Raw genomic sequence first — 20715 nt, forward strand, 5'->3', positions numbered from 1 at the left:
AATAAAATGCAAACAAGTCAGTTTATAGACCCAAACTCTAAACACGCAGCTCGAGCTGCTGCTGGTTAATCTTCAGCACCACGTCCCAATTAGCCGACCACAGTCTTGTGTAACTCGCACTTCTCCCACTCGGCTGCGTGTCAGTAGTTTGGAGCCGCTGGAATAAATGAGGCGTGCTGCTGTGTTGCTTTCAGTTGCCTCAGACTTTGAGACAAAACTTGAGAGTGGCCAGATGCTGCGAGACAGAATCAAAAGTTCCAGACCAGACGAGTCGAGTGAAGAACCTTAAGATGCGTCAGAAGGAACAGCTTCTGTGTCGGACTGATTAGAGCATGATTACACCGACATCATTGATATGTTAGAGGAGTTCAATCAGCCCTTCATGTTAAACTCAACTTTTACACTTTTGTTTGTGCACGTGCATCACAGTGAGCGCGCGGACAAAAAGCGATCAAAGCATCATTCAGAGCGACGTGTCTTAATACCACACCGGTGTTGTTTAGTGTTTTCATCGTCCTGGAAGCTAAACCGCCCTCGGCATCTGTCGGGTGTTTTTGTTGCCACTCATTTCTATGGAAGCCCATTTCAACCAGTTAAAAAATAAAATGTACAAACTTCTTTTTCTCCATTATTAAATATTACCTACAAGATGTTATCCCATTAAAATGAGATGCTGAGACACTATAATCATGACTTAGCATCTCATTTATTATGAGATAATATCTTGTAATTATGAGAAAGCAATACTTAACAATGGAGAAAATCTATTATTATTTTTCAATTGGTGGAAACGGGCTTCCATACGTTTCAACTCAAATGTTAAAATATCACTTCAACCTCATCGAACCCGAGAAGAGCGTCGTAAGTAAATAAAAGAGAAATATTTTCCACAAATCGTCCAACACAGTAACACCAGCCGTGTTTTGATCGATTTCCTCTTTCCAAAGGTTTGAAGTGGAACACGCTGGAACATTTCACACTGCTGCATACTTTGATGAAAAGCTGCACGCAGAGCTGCTGTCGGTTGGACGTAGTAGGCGGTTGTGAATCGAGCCACTGTTTGTACGATAGATGTGATTTGACCCCGCAGCAGCAGCAGCAGCAGCGTGAGGTTTCATCTTATCTGAGGAAATGTGATTTAGTGTTTCTTTATCAGATTTCACTCTTCAGTTTGTCCTGTTTCAGACTGCGTGACGTGAAGTGGAGGGAAAAGCTTCCGTGTTCGTCTGAATGAAACGAGACAAATCATGTTTCTTCTGTAAAGTAGAATGAACTTCTTACAAACACACAGTATTTCTCTGGCGTGTTGTCTGACCTCTGCTCATATTTAAAAACAATATAATCTGACATTTTAAAGAGTCCACTTACAAGCCGCCGTTCAAAGAGTGAAAATGAAACGTGTGGAAGATAAACGAGAGACGTCCGACATGTTTGTGCGTCATCAACGTGCAAGATTCAAGATTTGAATTTGTCACGTGCTCAGACAGATGTGCAGGCCATGCAAAAACAATAATTACAATAAACACTCAGTTTAGCTAGAATAGAATATAAACTAAAAAATAAAATGAGTTATTTGAATGGACATAATAATATATATATGTATATAAATAAATATAGTAACTAGTGGAGTTTGCAGAATCTATTTTGACGATTGTTTGAGTAACAAAATATTTCTGGTTGTTTTTAAATTCTGTCTTTCAGATCTATGTGCTTCAGCTCTGTGTTGTGTGATGTAAACAGTGCTGCACTGTGTTCTTCTTCTGGTTGATTTATGTCCACACTCTGCAGCACAGCTTTGTGAAGCGTCGTGTCCTTCTCCGGGGGGGGGGGTTGGATTTAGTTTTGGTGCTCGTGACGTGACGTGTTGTTGAATCGTCTGTAATGACTCGAGACTTCAAACAGATCCCTGATGAGTTGATCTTTGTCGGGCGTTTTTAAAGCTGGAACGTGCGCGTGTGTGTGTGTGTGTGTGTGTGTGTGTGTGTGTGTGTGTGTGTGTGTGTGTGTGTGTGTGTGTGTGTGTGTGTGTGTGTGTGTGTGTGTGTGTGTGTGTGTGTGTGTGTGTGTGTGTGTGTGTGTGTGTGTGTGTGTGTGTGTGTGTGTGTGTGTGTGTGTGTGTGTGTGTGTGTGTGTGTGTGTGTGTGTGTGTGTGTGTGTCCTGGCTGGATAAAAGTCTGTGCTGATGTGGTTCATGCTCTGTGTCTGCGCTCCACCGGGGACTTGTTGGACTCGTCAGACGGACTCTGACCCGGCCTGCAGGATCTGCAGTGTTCGGGTGTGGTGTGTGAAATGTGATGACATCAGAGCTGATCATCAACGGACCCTGAATGCAACATGACTGCAACTGTGCGTGGAAAATCACTACAGCTGTAAAAATGTGTATTGTAATAGTCTCCAGTGTGTGTGTGTGTGTGTAGCTGGGAAACTGTTATGTAACGTGTGTTTGATTGAAACCACATGGCATCAGACATGTCTGAAGTGTTCCTCTGGAGACCAGCAGGTGGAGCTGTTGAACTGCATCTCCCATGATGCTGTAGGGTGTCTGCCTGTTTGATCGGCCTTCACTGTTCACAAACTGAAGATAACAAACATCACCAGAAAGGAAATCTAATCATGTGATTACTTCAGTGCGCACATGACGCCCAAAGTTCCTCGGAGTTTTCCGGAGCTGTCTGTGATTTTTCCTCGGAGACAGGAAGAAGCTGTTGGGAGAAACGTTTGGCAGGAGAACAGTCGGATTTGAAACACGCCGATGATGTCACGTAAAGCCACGAAGCAGCAGGCGGAGCGAGTGAGGCCTTCACAGGCAGCGCTGATCGAACTCAATTATTTCAGCAGCTGTCATTGGGTGAGAGGCGGGCGAGAGGCGGGGTCACGCCCCCCTGGACTGGACGCCATGTCGAGCCTGCGTCCGTCCACTGAAGACGCATCGGGCTGCTCTCTGCAGAGACGTCCTCTACCTTTTTGTATTTTCCCAAAACATCCCTGTCTTCATTTCCTGAGGTCATGAGTCGAGAGACGCTGAGAGCGCCCCCTGCTGGATCAGATTGTAACTTCTGTGTGTTTAGATTTTGAAGATGATGTTTTTGTCTCTTCTGGATAAAATCTTCACAGACCTGCACAGATTTATTCGCTCTCTCGTCAGTCTTAGCGCTCCTGAGTCTCTTGTGTGAAACATTCATGAGGGAAATCATCGTCTCAGAGAGTCGGTGTTTGTTTTGAGGAGGAAGAGGAGGAGATGAAGGCCTCCTCCTCCTCCTCCTCCTCCTCCTCCTCCTCTCTTCTTTCCTTCACAGTCAGCTCTTTTTCTTTCCTCCTCCGTCTTTTAGTCTCCTTCTTTTTTTTCTTCTTCTCTCCAGATGGCTGATGTCATGTTAGCTCCATGTTACATCCTGCTGCTCGCTCTGTAATTTTCTCCTGAAATAGCTCAGATGTGGCGCGGAGACGGGTGTGTGCAATGCATTTTGGGAAGCCACTTAAAAACCCAAACAACTCGAACGAAGCTGCAGTTGCTGAGTTCAGGTGCAGCCTGATAATCTGAAAACAGAGTTGTTGACATCAGCTGATTCCACTGTGAGCTGTTCTTCATCACGAGGGGAAAATACTCTCCTAACAAACGTCCACATCCAGCGCTGTGCAGTGGCTGTTTAGCGCCTGTTGGGGTCGCTATCGAGCTCGCTCCAACGAGCGCTCATCATCGTAGCGTTGCAACCTTTTTTTTTATTTTTTTTTTTGATTTAAAGATCCATCCGTCCGTTATCTTTACCACTTCTCCCGTTCTCGCTCACAGCACGCCGATCCCAGCTGTCATTGGCCGAGAGGCGGGGTTACATCCTGGACTGTTCACCAGCCAATCAGAGGGCTGACCATGTAAAACACAGACAGCCAGGCACACTCACATTCACACCGATGGCACGAGCAGGAACCCGGAGAGAAACACACACGCACGGGGAGAACATGGCAGCAAGAATTTATTTCAAGTCATATATGAGGCCAACGTTTTAGTACATCTTTACAGTGTAGCAGCTGTTTAAAAGGAGAGATAGATAGATACTTTATTGATCCCGAGGGAAATTCAAGTGTGTGAACACACACACACACACACACACACACACACACACACACACACACACACACACACACACGGGGAGAACATGGCAACAAGAATTAAAACAAATAAATATTTAGTTCAAGTCATATATGAGGCCAACGTTTTAGTACATCTTTACAGTGTAGCAGCTGTTTAAAACACACACACACACACACACACACACACACACACACACACACACACACACAGAGAGTGACGCCTCTCTGAGTCATTAAAAGCTCCTTAAATGAAGAGAGGAGCAAGTTTGCATTAATCTGCTTTAATCTGGAGCCTGTGAGCCTCTTAGAGCCGCTGACACACCTGATACCCCCCTTCAACACACACACACACACACACACACACACACACACACACCTGCAGCAGCACTGGTGACCCTCAGATCACCTCCGCTGTGTTTTATTTCCCTGCTGACTGACTCAAACTGCTCTGATTGTTTTATTCTCTGGAACTTTTTATGGTCGTGTTTTTCATCTCTCACTGTTTGATCCAGATTGAAGGTCGTTGCTTCAGAGCGCCGACTCTTTGACCTCAATGAAACATGTTTGTGAGACACGTCTTTGAGACTGGACAGACAGAGAAAAAAATCACCATCGTCTCTGTTACAACTGAAAACCAGTCTGAAGCTTCGGTACTAAATAAATCAAGTATGAGCGTCTTTTATCTGCCCGATGGCGTCCTGCAGGAGGACACGATTATTTGTCACTAATTCCCACGTTTTGTAGCATCGAGCACCGTGTTCGGCTTACGTGTCCAAGTTAAAATCACACGAGTAGATGAAGAGAAGGACGTTCTCCATGTCTGTAAAAATAGACTTTTTCATGGTTTGGTTTATTAGAACAGAGAGTGTTTCCTGCCGTGACTCCGCCCCCCCCCCTCCTCCTCTTCCTCATTACGACCCTGAAAGTGGCCAGTGGACTGGAAACGTCCTCTTTTGTTCCTCCCAGAGAAGTCTTTCAGAAAGGGTCTCGTTTGAGGACGGGTCCCCCACTGGACGCAGCGAAGTCCATAAACGGATCTGTGCATCATAATTCACTGGCTGTGATTCAGACTGTCAGCTCCCTCTGAGCCCGCATCCCACCGTCCACATGGTCAGGACTCAAGAACATGCAAAACACAACCGTGTTAGAAAACATCTTTTCAATGACGAGAAGAAGAAACACTCAAAGAAAGTATTTTAAATGATTCATCTGGACTGTGAAGTTTGTCACGCTGCTGTTCGTCCTGTTCTTTGATACGATGATCGATATATCTAGGAAGCCAATGTTCAAGTTCAAACCCAGGTGTGATGACAGAGTGATCAGTGGTGATGACAGAGTGATCAGTGGTGATGACGTCCTCGTGCTCGGAGGTCACAGTCACACCTGAGGATCTTCTCTCTTTCCAGCTGGGTCACTAAAGAAAAGGCCGAACTGTGCAGATGTGAGTTTAATGATCTGAAGCCGGGGACGTCTGACCGCATCATGATCGTGTTACATCATCCGTGAGTTTTATCCTCCAGCAACAACAGATGGCCCCAGGACAGGGAGAGGGAGGGATGGGCGAGAGAGGTGCACACACTCTCTCTCTCTCTCTCCCCTGATGGAGGTGAAGACCCGACCTGCCTCTGCTCTAATCCGTGTGAGCGTGACGGGACGGAGACGTGAGTCGGACGGGGGTTCGACACCCGCACCGACTCGGGACCTGCTGATCGACCAATAGGAAGGCAAACTGAAGCGACGAAGCCGAGGAGGGGGGGGGGAGGGAGGAAAGTGAGCTGAAGTTTTCAGAGGAGGTCGACGTCGCTCTGGATTACCAAGCTGAAAATGTGTCTCGTGTCCTTGTTGGAGTCGACGGAGCAGGAAGGAGAGATTAGAGAAGTTCCTGTTTTACAACAGAGACAACTGAAGCTTCTAAAACCGCTGCAGACTCGTCTGGACGTCTCCTGCAGATTGAGTCTGTCTTCTTCCTGTCACGCAGCCTGATGGATTATCTGTTTTTCATTACTCATCAGTTTCTAATCTTCACCGTAAAAAAAAGTTACGAAACAAAACTTTTTGGTCCCAGTCACATTCAAATTATTTATTTTTTTCCTTTTTGTGTGACAGATTCTAATCTGAAACAAGCGTCCACACTCGCTCTGTAAAAGTATAAATTAGGAGTGTAGAGAAGTCATGTGACCTTTATTTTGACAGTTGAGGTGTCGTGCGGACGTTTGTACACGGAGCGTGTCGAGTGTTTGGCTTACATTGAGAAACAGAAGCCGCCGCCTGCTGACTCTGGTTACCAGTGGGATAAATAATAATGTGGACGTGACGGCAGAGAGGACGGGACAAGGTCCAGCAGCTTTTATCAGTTCTGTGGAAAGTGGTGTTGACGGTGAACGGGGGCGGGATTCAGGACAGAGGTGAAACAGGAGCAAAGTGTGACGGAGGATCATACGAGCTGGACGCAGAGCCGATCAGCTGGAGGGGGGAGACCTTCTTCTTCTTCTTCTACTACTCAAACTCTGAGGATGTAATCAGGAGACCTGTCGGCTCCCACCTCAACACGGACGGGACTTTTTCTTCTTCTTTTTTTCCGTTTTGGATTCAGAGACGATGAAGTAAAAAAAGCCTCCCGAGCTGAGCTGGATCTGTGTGACTGGGTCATGTACGTCCTCTGCACCCTGGCGGTCCTGACCCTCCACAGCCTCGTCAAGAGCTGGAGCAGCAAGGCGGTGGAGTCGGACAGGAGGTCGGAGGCTGCGGGGCAGGAAGGCCGTCCGGAGGGCGGAGGATGGAGGGCTTCCACAGGAGGTGGGATGAAGAGTGTGGACTGTGGAGGACAGAGGGGCTGCAGGGCTGACGGGAGGCGGAGGCGAGGAGGAGGCGGCGGCGTACGCAACATCCCAGACAGCAGGAAGCGAGTTCAGGTGAGAAGATGGAGGTCAGGTTCAGGCTGAGCGTCTTCAGGGACATGAGAGCATGTGATCAATGTCAGTATTATTTACTCCTCCTCTGATGCTTCTGTTTCTGTTTGAGGGTTCGGACAACAGACGGACGTCGTTTTGTTGGCGTGTTTGCTCATCGTCAGATTAACGTTTGGTCTCTTTTACAGTCTCGTTGTTCTTTCGTCGTGCTCTGAATCGGTCTTGGTCACTGGTCCACTGTTTGAAGGTCTCGCTCTCAGGACGGACGGACTCCAGATTTGAAATCAGGATGGCTATTCCCGAGTCATGACTGGAATTAGAAGGAAAACGCCTCTTTTTGCCTCTTGATTCGGTGTTACAGTCTGAGTCCAGGTCTCCAGATGTCTCGGTCTTATCTTGGTCTCGGTTAACGTGGTTTTGATTGCGACACTTTTCTTCAGATTCGTTGCTGTGTGGATGAAATAGATGGATTAACGTGCAAAATTCAGTCATGTGTTTGTGAATTTAACAGCATCACAAACGCTCCGACTTCGTCTGAAGTCATGAAACAAACTAAAACGTTCCTTTTGAGCCGATGAGTTCGAGTACAGGACGTCGTTACAAACTTTATAGAGTCTTTTTAAAGGGGCTGTTCGAGACCTTTATGGGGCCTTTTGTTGGTCCAGAGTGCAGGACAAACCTCCTTTTAGTCCCTCGTGTCTTTACCACCTCGATGGACTCTGAATGTCGCCTCCACCTCCGTGCTGCGTTCAGGGACCTTACGTGGATGTCATTGTTGGTACGTTCCGGTTAAATCTGGCGTGCCTGGTTGTCGGTCTGAAATCCTGTTACATGTTGCAGCGCTCGGGGTGGAGACTCTGTCAGTCGGATCAGGAGTTACATAAGCACAGATTTATCATCTGATCACCAGACGGGTTTGTTGTCATGACGATTCCCCCCTTTTTCTATCGTTCTTCTGTTTAATGACAAACACACAACTGAGTTGCACAGCAGAGTTGGTAGTTTGATTCCTACGCTCCATACATCACCAGGTGTCAGCATCGTGTTCTCTGCTTGTTTGTGGAGAGGAAACCATGGCGACTGAACGTGAACAGCAGCTGATTAAAAAAAAGGAAAAAAAATTATTGATATCCTGAAATTTCAGTTTGTTGAACTCACACAGGATGAAACTCACACACACACGCACAAACAGGTGGGCGTGGAGCTCGAGACAGGAAGTACGATGCTGCCCAGCGCTCCAATCACGGGACATTTCGAGGCGTAGTTACATTTTGGTGTGTGTGTGTGTGTGTGTGTGTGTGTGTGTGTGTGTGTGTGTGTGTGTGTGTGTGTGTGTGTGTGTGTGTGTGTGTGTGTGTGTGTGTGTGTGTGTGTGTGTGTGTGTGTGTGTGTGTGTGTGTGTGTGTGTGTGTGTGTGTGTGTGTGTGTGTGTGTGTGTGTGTGTGTGTGTGTGTGTGTGTGTGTGTGTGTGTGTGTGTGTGTGTGTGTGTGTGTGTGTTACAGTTTTTTGTCTGTAGTCTTTAAATATTATCTTTTATTTTGCTGCAGTAAAAGACGACTGGTGAGCCATTAAGGTCAGTCGTTGTCACGGTAACTCATGATGAAATAAACACCAGACAACACAGTGAACTTTAAAACATATGTAGGACACAGAATTGAGAAAAAAAAATTATGATAATGAATTTGAGTTCTTTTAAGTGATTATTGTTTTTCCACTTTTCTCTATTCTTAAACTACACATGTAGGAACACACACACACACACACACACACACACACACACACACACACACACACACACACGGGGCTGTTGAATATTTCAGCGGGGGGAGGAGCAGCTCCTCATGCTTCAGTAGAGACTGAAATATTTATCCATGGATGGGATGGAGAGGAGGGGGAGGAGGGAGGGGGGAGGGGGCGGGCTTTAGGAGGTGTGATGCTGCTGTGCTGTTGCTAGGGGAACAGAGAGGGAGGAAGCTGTTAGCGTGTGTGTGTGTGTGTGTGCTGAGGGGGTCGGCTGGTGGCTTTGACACTGATCCCGCTGTGTGTGAGCGTGTGTGTGTGTGTGTCGGCGTGAGGCTGCAGTACGGAGCGGGATGCAGCGATGACGGGGACCTGGAGGCTGCAGGGAGGGAGGTAAGAACCGAGCGGACAGACACAAAGATGGAGCGCTGAAGGGACGCTGCTCGGGGGGAACAGACATGTTGAACAGAGACGGAGGGTGATCCAGCGAGATGGAGGTCTGACTGTAACCTGATGCAGCGCATCGTGTTTCCTCTCATGACCTCGATATGCTCGCCGTATGTTCGGACGAGAGCAGCTTCCAGCTTCATTTTCTGTTTTATTTTCATCTGTTTGGATCGCCCACCCTGATAATCCTCCTTTTGTCTGCTCACGTTTTCTCTCTCCTACATTTTTTTTTTCTGCCTCGGCGTGTCCCACATGTAGATTATTTTTATTTATTTATTTTTTTTACTGTATTCCTCTAAAGCAGATCTGCTTTTATATAATCAAAAAAAATGACCCCCCCCCCTTTTTTTTTTTTTAAATTTGTGCTATTGAAAACAAAGCAGCCAGGAGAGTGTTCACACCCAACCGCAGGTGAGGGCCCAAAACCAGCAGGCAGAGGATGAGGGAGGTCGTTTTCACGCCAACATTGTAAAATCATCTGTGAGGTGACGTGCCGGACAGCATGTGCAGGTCAAACTACAGGAGGATATTATTAACGCTGCGATCTCCAGCAGAAGGACAGGTCCCTTAAACGCATCGTGAATCTAAACGATGTCTCATTTTTATAACAGAGCTGTCCTGCAGAGCGTGTGTGTGTGTGTGTGTGTGTGTGTGTGTGCCAACATGGTCTGACTCTGAGCACATGGAGAAAACAGAAAGAGATGATTTGACCCAGTTTTGGGGAAAAGTGGAGGGGAGGGGCTTATCTTGGAGCGAGGTAAACAGAGGATGTGCTGCTCATCTCTTGATTTGTGTTTTCAGTGTTTCAACACGACGGCGACATATTTATAAATATTACAACATTTCTCGAGGTGCGTAGCCGGCAGATGAAACGGTTAGATGATGCGGGTCAACGTGGTTAGTGTGTGTTCGTCTGGCTCTGCTGCTCGGATGTAAAGGAGCACAGATGAGGCTTTGCATCTTGTTGCTGCAGCTCCTCCATCGCACATCTGAACCTGCGAGGAGCGGACCCGAGGCCGGTGGAGCCAACACTGCTAGAGGTAGATTTAACCTGCAGAACAGTTCAAATCAATTCTTCTTAATTTTGATGTTTGACGGTCGGTTGATGTGAATTGAAATTCTCGTTTAAAAGATAAAAAAACGAGTCAGCCAGTGTTTCATCTCTAAAGGGCTCATCTTTGGGATTTTTATGTCTTTTTTTCAGAGATGGAGAAAGTCAGAATTTCTCTGCAGAGATGAAACTTTCTGTTCAACAAGGATCCAGAACATGAACTGTTGCACGGCACGGCGCTCCTGCCCACACCACTTTTATTTGTGCTTTTATTGTCTTGAATTTTTAATCGTTTTTCAGATCCAACTCGACACCAGACACAAGGCGGCGGCGGCGGCGGCGGGGGAACGGCTCTGTTTATGTTGTCATCATGGGCGTGGCTCCGTCTCTGCTCTCACACAATGAGCAGTCGTAAAAAGAAGGCTTGAGCATCTTTAATAGCAGCACTTAAGTTTGGCTGTTGTGTCTCTTAGTGATTTTGATGGACTGTAATGGAAGAACATGCTGATTAAAGGAGGCGTTATTTTACTAGAGAACTCGATTTTAAAGGAACATTTCACCTTTTCGTTCTTCAGATCTGAGTGTTTAGTTCCACCTGTGAGCCGTCAGTAAACTGTTGCATCTATCTGTGTGTCTCATCCAGGGTCAGTGTGTCGAGGTGTGTGTGTGTGTGTGTGTGTATACACATACACAACTGTCTCAGCCTTACTTTGAGTCAACCCAACGACGGGATGAGGCGGGGTTTAAGTCTGTTTGTGAATAACTCTTATCCTTCTGCAAACTCCCTCTAGTGGACACTCGGCGAACTGCAGGATTTGGCTTTTATTGTTCAACGTGGGAGGCTAGCGCTTGGTGTGAACAGACTGTTGGACTGTGAAGGTGGAAACCTTAAAACTGCTGGATGGAAAAAAAAACAAACCATGTTCATCGTTTTACTGCAGGAAGAAATGACCCTGAACCTGCTAACGATACGCTAATGCTAATGCTAATGGTACGCAGGCTCAGTCAGAGCTGTCACAATGTCGTATTCTGTATTTACCTGATGAGGTTGCAGTTTGTGTGTGAGTGTGTGTGAGTGTGTGTGTGTGTGTGTGTGAGTGTGTGTGAGAGAGAGATAACAGACAGTTTGAATGGTTAGCCTGAGCTCTGCAGTCTGCAGGGAGAAATGTGTCAGCAGCTGTCAACATTAATAATACTCTCATATACTGTGTGTGTGTGTGTGTCATTCAAGCATCTTACTCCATACTCTAAGCTTTAATCCACTTTCACAATGCATCTAGGGAGTGTGTGTGTGTGTGTGTGTGTGTGTGTGTGTGTGTGTGTGTGTGTGTGTTTAAACCTCAGAGGAATGCTGACGTGCTTGTAAGAGTTGATGCTTAAAGCAGAAAAACACAGTCGCTGTATTTGATATATTTTAGACTGCATGAAGCTAATTAGCATTGGGCTAAAATGAGCTCGTAGGAATGTCCTGTGTTCTGCAGGTTTTGACTTATTGAGTACAGTCGATGTTTAAAAGTTGACCTGACATTTCAGGAAATTAGAAAAAAATAGTTTCAGACAGTAACGGCAACGTTTTTCGAACTTCCTGCGCAGCGAACAATTAGCGATAAACGACTTCCAACCAAGACTTCTTTTTCTGTTCGTTTTGATGGTTTACTGACTGACCATCAATGTAGGAAGTTAGAATGGTGTTGATGGAGGAAGTCTAAGAGTGGATTGTTAGCGGCGCCTGCTTGCAGATATGATATCAAATAGAGCTAGCTTCTTCTGGCTCTTCTGCGTGGATGTAAACAAGCATGGACAACAGTTAGCATCATGTAGCACGTCTGGCAGTGTTTTGAGAAAACTTGAGGGATGTTGTGTTCGGGCGAAACTGGCTCATTGAGAAGAGCAATCTGTGTGGACGTGAAGCTGCAAGAAGCAGACACTTGCATTATGCTAGATTATAAATTAGCTCTCAGACTTTGTTTTGGTGTGGTATCATATGATTAACCACTAGACCACTGGCGCCCCCCCCCAGGTATACAAAGGCAGAGGGCGGCTGAGTGTTTGTTTTTACTACCAGGAGAGTGAGAGTTCCAGTCACTCATTAACCTCTTAGTCGAGGGGTTAAACAGACCATCTGCTCCGAGGATTAACAGATTACACGCGCTCCGAGTTCATCATCACCAGGAACTTCTCCCGTCAGCTGCTCTCAGATCAGGTGCTGATAATCCCGACGTCAGCGCGGACGGAGACTGCAGGCAGGGTTAACTGACTCCAGGTCGGACGGTGTGAGCGCAGCCGAGTGGCTGGACGCTGGTCCGGCGTGAGCGTGCTGAATGGGACCAGTTCAGAGGATGTGAGGAACGATCGACAGCATGTTGGGCTGGGTGGGAACTCTGATCAACAAGAGCCTGCTGGACAGAGAGCGGGACGTTCACCCGTCAGAGCTGACGCCTCGCTGTGGACGTGGACGGGTAAGGAGAGAGGGTCGGGGTCAGGTCGAGGAGGCTGTCGATAGATTAGTGGGCTCCCAGACGGAAGACGAATGAGGCCGTTTCATCACAGTGACGATTGAGACATTCGGACCATATTGAATGAATTTGATTGATTTGATCAGAGTGACACCCTGCTGTGTGCGGTGCCACGGGTGTGTTTGTGTTCAGACTTTAGTCCTGTTCTCGTGATCAGCACACTCTGCCACCTGGATGAGGGTGTGAACGCTGCCATGTGTGGCTGCCTGCATCCACCCATGATAGACAGGAATACTAAGACTGTTACAGGCCGACTGTTTGGTTTTCATGTGGATTATTTCAGAGCTTCTCTTCAGATTTTCACCCAGTTGATTTTGTAGTTTTTCTTATTTTTTTTTTTTTTTCCCCTTTCGTTGTACGATTACTAAATAAATTCCCAGCGTTTGATCTTTCCACCTTGTGTAAAGTGTATCAGAGGAAAGTGACGGCTTCCTCCCTGTGTCTGTCTCTCCAGCCGGTCCAGCGGTCCAGCGCTCTGCTCAGCCCGGCGGTCATGTTCAGCTCCAGAAAGACCTGGGACCTCGGCCACGCCCCCTGCCTGCAGGAGCTTTGGAAAAAAGACATCTCATTGGACGGTGAGTCAGACGTCTGTGGCAGGAGGAGGAGGAGGAGGAGGAGGAGGAGGAGGAGGAGGGAGCTTTAAACCTCCAGCAGTGTGGCTGCATTTTTGGCATGACAGCAGAGTGTGTGTGTGTGTGTGTACACAGAGAGGTGAGTCAGACCTGTTGGTAATGAATGAAGCTGCAGAGTGAGAGGAGGCAGAGGAAACCCGAGTGTGTGTGTGTGTGTGTGTGTGTGTGTAAGGGGGACGAACAGGTGAGCAGAACACATTTATTTATTGATGTTTCTTTTGCTGTCTGAGCGTTTCTCTCAGCTGATCGGTTTACAGTCCGAGTCTCCGGAGAGAGCGCGGATCAGGTTCACAACACTGGAGCTTTTGTCAGAGAGAGAGAGAGAGAGAGAGAGTTTCATTTTCACTCTCTTTTCCTTCTCAGGCAGAGTTATCTTCTTCTCACTGCTCCAGCGTTTATCTGCTAAAAAAGAAGTTAGCATCTTTTATTTCTGTGATCAGGTGTTTGATCTGTGATCAGCAAACTGAGACACTGACGGGTTCAAATCCTCCAACAGTGTTTACTTTATTTGACTAAAACTTGATGGTGACACGTTGTACTCCATGGTTAGATTAGAGACGTAGTTGAACATGCTAACGAACAATCATCGATAATTAATGAGCGTGAAAACGCGCGTCTTATTTAAGTTTCATTCAGACTTCTAGAAGCACAAGAGAAACGTGAAACAGTCAAAACTAAACGTCCACCGCTCCCCTTCTTTCAGTCCTGATCGACGCGTCTCATACAGCGGTCAGTTAGAGGTAGAGAGCGAGCAGGGTGGCGTGTGATTGGTTCATCAGATTGGTACCTCATGGCAGTCATTGGTCGAAGTTTTTACAGACTTACAAACTGATACAGATGTTATTAATTTCTGTCAGGACCTAAAGACAACTTCAACTAAAATCTTAATAAGTGAATCTGGAGGAAAATGACCGACCCTGAATGTTTAGCTAATTAGCGTGTTAGCTTGTTGGCACCCACAGCTGGTTTTTGTGAATGAGGAGACGTTTCCATGTCCTGACTAATTTCACAGCTGCACACGGTGAAGTTATGCAACTCTATAAACATGTCTGAGCTCTGCATCATCGGCGTGGAGTCGCCATGGTAACGGCCTGTTGTTTTCTATCCGTGATGTTTGACGGCGTGCACAAATCAAATGGTTCTCATTGATGCTGAAATAAAGTCGATGCTTAACAACAGACTCTTTAAGGCTGACTTTTTAAACTTTTCATTTATATTTTGGGTTGTAAATAATAAAGAAGCGATCCAACAACATCTGGTACATTTTTTAGATTCCTTCAGCAGGCCGTTTTTTTCCTTTTGGCGGAGAATGGTCATCCAAAGGTTTTTAAAACATTTCAGCAGAAACTGTCACAACGCGTCAACTTTCACACCGTCATCATGAGAAAGCAAACACACTGTTTTCCAGCAGTGTGTGTGTGTGTGTGTGTGTGTGTGTGTGTGTGTTTCTAATCCTGTTTTCTAGTCAGTCCGTGTGTTGGTTCAGCTTCCTGTTTAAAGTGTGTGTGTGTGTGTGTGTGTGTGTGTGTGAGGTAAGTCTGTGTAATGCTCAGATTTCTCACACAGAGTGCAGATTGTTCTCAGGTTGATAAGATTGGATGCCTTATAGAAAACTTGTGACTACACACATGCTCTCTCACACACACACACACACACACTGACACGCGGAGTTTCGAGCAGGTTAATGTATCGGAGCTGTTATCACCTGTTATCTGGTCGGACTGGTTTGGAGTGGAGGAGTGGAGTTCAGTCAGCAGCAGGCGGAGCGAGTCAGGACAAGAATTCAGCTCATTTCTTCTTTTTGCGCCAAACTTGAATAATCACAAATCTGCTTAAATGGACTCAGTTTATGTGGAAAAGCCTTTTTCTCCTGAGGGACTTCGACTGTTCCCTGGTGCACACAAACACATGAAGGTATGTGGAGTTCAGTGTCGTACTCGAGAAGCTGGAGCTGCAGGAGTGTGCCGAGGTAGACTTGTTCCATTCAGACCTGAATCATTAAATATTGATTTACATTCTATCGGCTGCAGGATTGATCGGTCGGGCTCTAATTAAAACATTTTGCAGTAATGACTGGATTCAGTTTGATGAGTTTAAAAGTAACTTTACTTTTCCTGCTGCATGCTGTGGTTGTTGTTGTTGTTTTGGTGGTCTCCATGTCATTGCAAAATAAAACTTGTCCGTGGGAATAAACGACACAGTTGTGTCATCACAGAGATCTTGGTCGTTTGGTAGCTGCTGGATTTTAGCAAAGATCAGAATCAGGATTATTTTGATCGATGGTGACGTCATGATTAAGCTGCATCCTCCAGTCTGTAAAAATGACGCTGAAGTAGAAGTGCAATAATCAGCAGTTCCTTGAGTGACCACTAGAGGCGTTTAAAGTCACAAACTGTAAACCGTACAAATACCAGAATGACTGTTTGTTGTCCCACAAACTCAAACTGCTGACCGCTAACGCTGTCACATCGTCAGCGATCTGCTAAACCCGACTGTAAACTTTGTTTGTCCCTCCTGTGTGTCCGTAGCGAGCTCAGTGGACTTCCTGATGAGTGATGGTGAAGACGACGGCTCCTTCCTGTCTCTGCCAACCGCCGCCTTCTCACAGCGCCCCTCTCTGAGCACAGAGCTGAACGAATCAAACGCACCCGGCCAGCAGCTGCTCATACAGGTGACACACCGAAAGAAACTCTGTGCGTGCGTGCGTGCGTGCGTGCGTGCGTGTGTGTGTGTGTGTGTGTGTGTGTGTGTGAGATCTGTGCAGTGGCAGTGACAGTGCTGAGTCATCGCCAACATCAGCACAAACTCGATCCCTGTCTGCACCTCAAGGAGACGTGCCGTCCACCTGCTCATCACGTCTCTGACATCACTGTTGATCCAGTCTGATGTTTTTGTCACTCTGCATGATGCTACACACACACACACACACACACACACACACACACACACACACACACACACACACACACACACACACACACACACACACACACACACACACACACACACACACACACACACACACAGATATGTGGGCCTTTTGATGAGGATGTCTGCGTTGGAAAAAGCTCGAGACATTTAGCGACGTGTGACTTTGTGTTGATGTCTGTTCATATCGTCTCCTCTCACGCTGTGCTGTCCTTCATTCTTCACGCTCTTCATCACTGCAGAAGGTCACCTGGTCCTACTCGTGGACGCCTGCTAACGTAAAAAAAAAAACCTTCATTGACCTTCTCATGTCTCCTAGTTTCTGTTTCCCTTCTCTTCCCCTTAGCTTCCTCGTCGTTCTCTCCCGTCCTGCATGATGTCACTGCCTGACAGATGTGTTAGAGCTTTCTCTCCTTTTTAAATCAGCTCAACAAAGCTAACTATGCTAACTCTATTAATATGTGACGTGTGTGTGTGTGTGTGTGTGTGTGTGTGTGTGTGTGTGGGTTCAGACTCTACAGGACAAAGTGAGCGAGTTTCAGGCTCGTCTTCGCTCTGAAGAAGTCACCCGTCACCTGCTGCTCCAGCAGCTGCAGCAGCAGAGCGTCTGCCAGAAGACGGCCGTCGGTGTCGGAGGAGTTCAGACGTCGTCTGCCGTGCCCAACGGTGAGAACGGAGCGGAGACGCAGGACGCCCAGCTGTTTACATCCAGCCGTTTACATCCAGCTGTGTCCTCGTCCTTGTTCTTCACATGTCTCGTGTGTGTTGCACGCAGGTGTGCGGGTGCTGCAGCCTTCAGATCGTCTCAGCTGTCCAGAAGAAGAGCAGCTCGTTACTCGGCTGCGCACACAGGTATCGACTCATCCTCAGCAAGTTTACAGCTGTTTCAATGCTAACGTTTAGCACCTTTAGCACGCTGCATGACGGCAGAGAGGAGCGTGGTGTTTTTTAGCTTTGTGTCACAGCTGCACCACATGTCTCACTCTCTACATTTCTTAAACCTCTGGCATGTTTGAGGTCACGTCTCTGTATTTTAAACACTCAGCTTTCACTAACTCTCCCTGACGTGCATAATCACACTTTAGTCGTCATCTGTCACACTGATCCGCACGTGTCAGCGTCACCTGTGAAACCACTTTGACAGATTTCATTGTACGACTCAAAGCGGTCCGTCTTGTCCGACGTCGTCTGTGACTGCAGAGTTGAAGGAGAGGAGATTTGAGACTAAATCATTGATCCTACATGTGCATTAGATTTCTAAAAACGAGCAAAAAAAATTGATTTAAAGATGAAATAAAAACGTGTTGGGTGAGTTGTTTTTGAGTCGCTGTGATGTTTGTGTGTCGTGGTGGGTTTGCAGGTGGTGGAGCTGGAGGAGAAGCTGTTGGATCAGACTCAGGAGGTGGAGAGACTCCGCTCTGAACTGGTGAGAATCTGCTGGAGCACATTCCAGAGGAACCCTGGGAAAAACACACACACACACACACAGACACACACACACACACACACACACACACACACACACACACACACACACACACACACACACACACACACACACACACACACACACATTTTAGTATTCAATTAAAAAAGACCCTGTTTTAATGTATCATGGTGTCCTGTAGGGGGCGACAGACCTGGAGAAGCAGCTGGAGCTGCTGGTGGTGGAGAACCAGCGTCTGAAGCAGGAGCTGAAGTCATGCAAGAGCTCCGAGCTGCTGAACCTCGACGCTGCTGCAGAGAGCTGCAGTTGCAGCCACTGCCCTCACAGCCAGGTACCTGAACACACCACAGCCAGGTACCTGAACACACCACAGCCAGGTACCTGAACACACCACAGCCAGGTACCTGAAGGCAACACAGCCAGGTACCTGAACACACCACAGCCAGGTACCTGAAGGCACCACAGCCAGGTACCTGAACGCACCACAGCCAGGTACCTGAACGCACCACAGCCAGGTACCTGAACACACCACAGCCAGGTACCTGAACACACCACAGCCAGGTACCTGAAGGCAACACAGCCAGGTACCTGAACACACCACAGCCAGGTACCTGAAGGCACCACAGCCAGGTACCTGAACGCACCACAGCCAGGTACCTGAACACACCACAGCCAGGTACCTGAACGCACCACAGCCAGGTACCTGAACACACCACAGCCAGGTACCTGAACACACCACAGCCAGGTACCTGAACACACCACAGCCAGGGACATGATTGGTCGAGGTTAGCTTGTTTTGAAGTTATTCTATCACATAAGTTAAATCCACCAACTTTTATTTTGATTCGTCAGTGAATCTTTTAAAGCCAAAGTTCAAAACACTCGATAAGACTTAATCCTGACTCATGTGTGGCAGGATGCAGAGTCTCTGCGGAGGGAGGTGTCTCGGTGGGAGGGCCAGGCCCGGCACAGGGAGCGGCGGCTGGCTGAGCTCGAGCGAGAGCTGCTGGAAAAAACCTCCAGAGTGGAGAGTCTCCGGCGGCAGCTGGACGAGTCGACCCGGCAGCTGGAGGACAGCAGGAGGCAGCTGGACGAGTCGAGGAGGAGGCAGGGAGAGAGCGAGCACAACATCTCCCTCAGACTGCAGGAGTGCGAGGACCAGCTGGCCAGGCAGGCAGCGTCGCCCCCTAGAGTCAAGGTGAGGAGGAGCTGACGCTTCTGCAGCCCGACTGTGAGGTGGAACATGAAGTCTGATTTAGTGTGCATTGTTTGGTTGGTCAGTATGTCACGCAGACGGTGCAGGTGGAGTCGGCCGACTCTCAGAAAGCTCTGGCTGAGCTGCAGGTGAAGAACGCCGGTCTGCAGGAGCAGCTGTCGGTGCAGAGGCAGCTGCTGAGGGAGCTGGAGACACAGCTGCACGAGTCCCAGAGGAGCTGCGCTCAGCTCAGGACGCAGGTAACTCTTCACCTCTCTGCTCTGTGTCTTCTGTCCCTCTATCTCCATGTGCTGCTCTCTCTGCACTCAGACCATTTTCACTGATAACTGTCCCTTTGATCCTGTCGTACTTCTGTTCCTCAAACCTCAGCTGTGTTGAGATTTAAAGACAGGATGTTAGATGGTGTCGGTGACACTTAGTGTAGTTTCAAACCCTCCTCCTCCTCCTCCTCCTCCTCCTCCTCCTCCGTTAACCTTCTTCTCTCTTGCACACATGCTGCTGCAGCTGCTCACCGATCAAAGCCGGCTGTGCGGCCTTCTCTCCCAGGCGTTCGGCAGGCGAAACAGCGAGTTGGTTCGCAGGTTGTCCAAGGTTGGCGCAGCCCTCCCCCCTCCCTCCCTCCCTTTTTTTTTTTTTTTTTTTTTTTTTTTTACATCAATGCAGTTGAAAGATCTCCGCCAGAGGTGACCCTCTCTGCTGACCGAGAGTTCAGGCTCCAAAGCTGCCGAATAAAATCACAAATATCCCCTAAAGTCCTTCAGAGGCAAATCTTGTTATGTAAGAAGAGCTTCGTTAAATCTGAGGGAGTTTCACTTCAGGCCGTCAAGAAAAAAAAAAAGCAATAAATGTTTATCCTGGAATATTTTTAAAGGCTGTTTTGTAGCCTTGAGACGCGTCTGCAGGTAAAACCTGAGAGGAAAGAGAAAGATGTGCAGCCGACCTTTCTCTCTGTTGTTCTGCACTTGGTACTGCTGGTTCTACTGGGACCTTTGGACCCTGTGAGACTCTGTCAGATCTCCCAGTCTGTGATGTGAACCCAGTAAACAAACCTCCCAGTGCTCCCAGCTGTGTCCCTTATGAGCAGTCAGGAAACCGTGTGCTCCGATGTGGCCTGTTCTCCTGCTTCATTGGAGCTTCCAGCCGGGGATGAGTTGATGGAGGGCAGTGGCTCCTGGTTGGATCAGACTGGGAACCAGTGACGTAGACGAAAACCTTCTCAATAATAAACAAGTGTTTTTAGTTATTTTACAGATAAATAAGAAGAAAGCACATCATGATGAGTCAGGAGAGGGAGATTTGTGATTCTCGTCCTGTCTCTGTTTTAGTGTCACACATTTTGAGTTTCTTATTTATTGATTTAAATGGGGACATAGCACATTTAATGAACATGTAAAAAAATGCTGATTTCCATCTGACATCCCGGGAACAGAGGCTGAAGTCCTCCGGACGGGCAGACAGGGTTCAAATCCTTTCCTGCATTTCATTCCCCAGAGAGAGTAAACACATCTGGAGCAGCAGCAGGTTAAAGAGGCTGATTTAAAGGTTTGAGCACGTGAGGAGCAAAAGCAGGAACTTTAGTGGATGCACTCGAGCCGACTGTTTTCAAGCTCTCTGACTCAGCAGAGTAACTTTTTTATTAAATAAAACCGTAATGTCAAAATGTCTCCTGTTGGGTGCGTCATGTCCGTAGTCCTCATCGCAGTGACCTGAGGTTGGAACACGACCTCTGCCCTTTGTCA

At 47.4% G+C, this 20715-nt stretch overlaps 1 protein-coding gene across 5 annotated transcripts in view; it reads left to right on the plus strand.

Annotated features, from left to right (window-relative positions):
• The window catches only part of kifc3 (kinesin family member C3), a 33671-nt gene that overhangs the window by 3181 nt on the left and 9775 nt on the right, over positions 1–20715 (plus strand). The window contains exons 1-9 of one of the 5 annotated variants that reach the window (XM_079340142.1): positions 6300–7001; positions 13208–13328; positions 15914–16056; positions 16826–16979; positions 17089–17165; positions 17674–17739; positions 17942–18091; positions 18677–18958; positions 19042–19215. In XM_079340142.1, the coding sequence (XP_079196268.1) occupies positions 6738–7001; positions 13208–13328; positions 15914–16056; positions 16826–16979; positions 17089–17165; positions 17674–17739; positions 17942–18091; positions 18677–18958; positions 19042–19215 (1431 nt within the window). In that variant the 5' untranslated portion in view covers positions 6300–6737. Of the gene's footprint in view, positions 1–6299; positions 7002–8995; positions 9133–13207; positions 13329–15913; positions 16057–16825; positions 16980–17088; positions 17166–17673; positions 17740–17941; positions 18092–18676; positions 18959–19041; positions 19216–20715 lie in introns of those variants that run through there. The other 4 variants (XM_079340143.1, XM_079340145.1, XM_079340144.1 and 1 more) reach the window with 4 other exon arrangements.

The sequence above is a fragment of the Symphodus melops genome (genome assembly GCF_947650265.1).
Source record: "Symphodus melops genome assembly, chromosome: 3".
Lineage (NCBI taxonomy): Eukaryota > Metazoa > Chordata > Actinopteri > Labriformes > Labridae > Symphodus > Symphodus melops.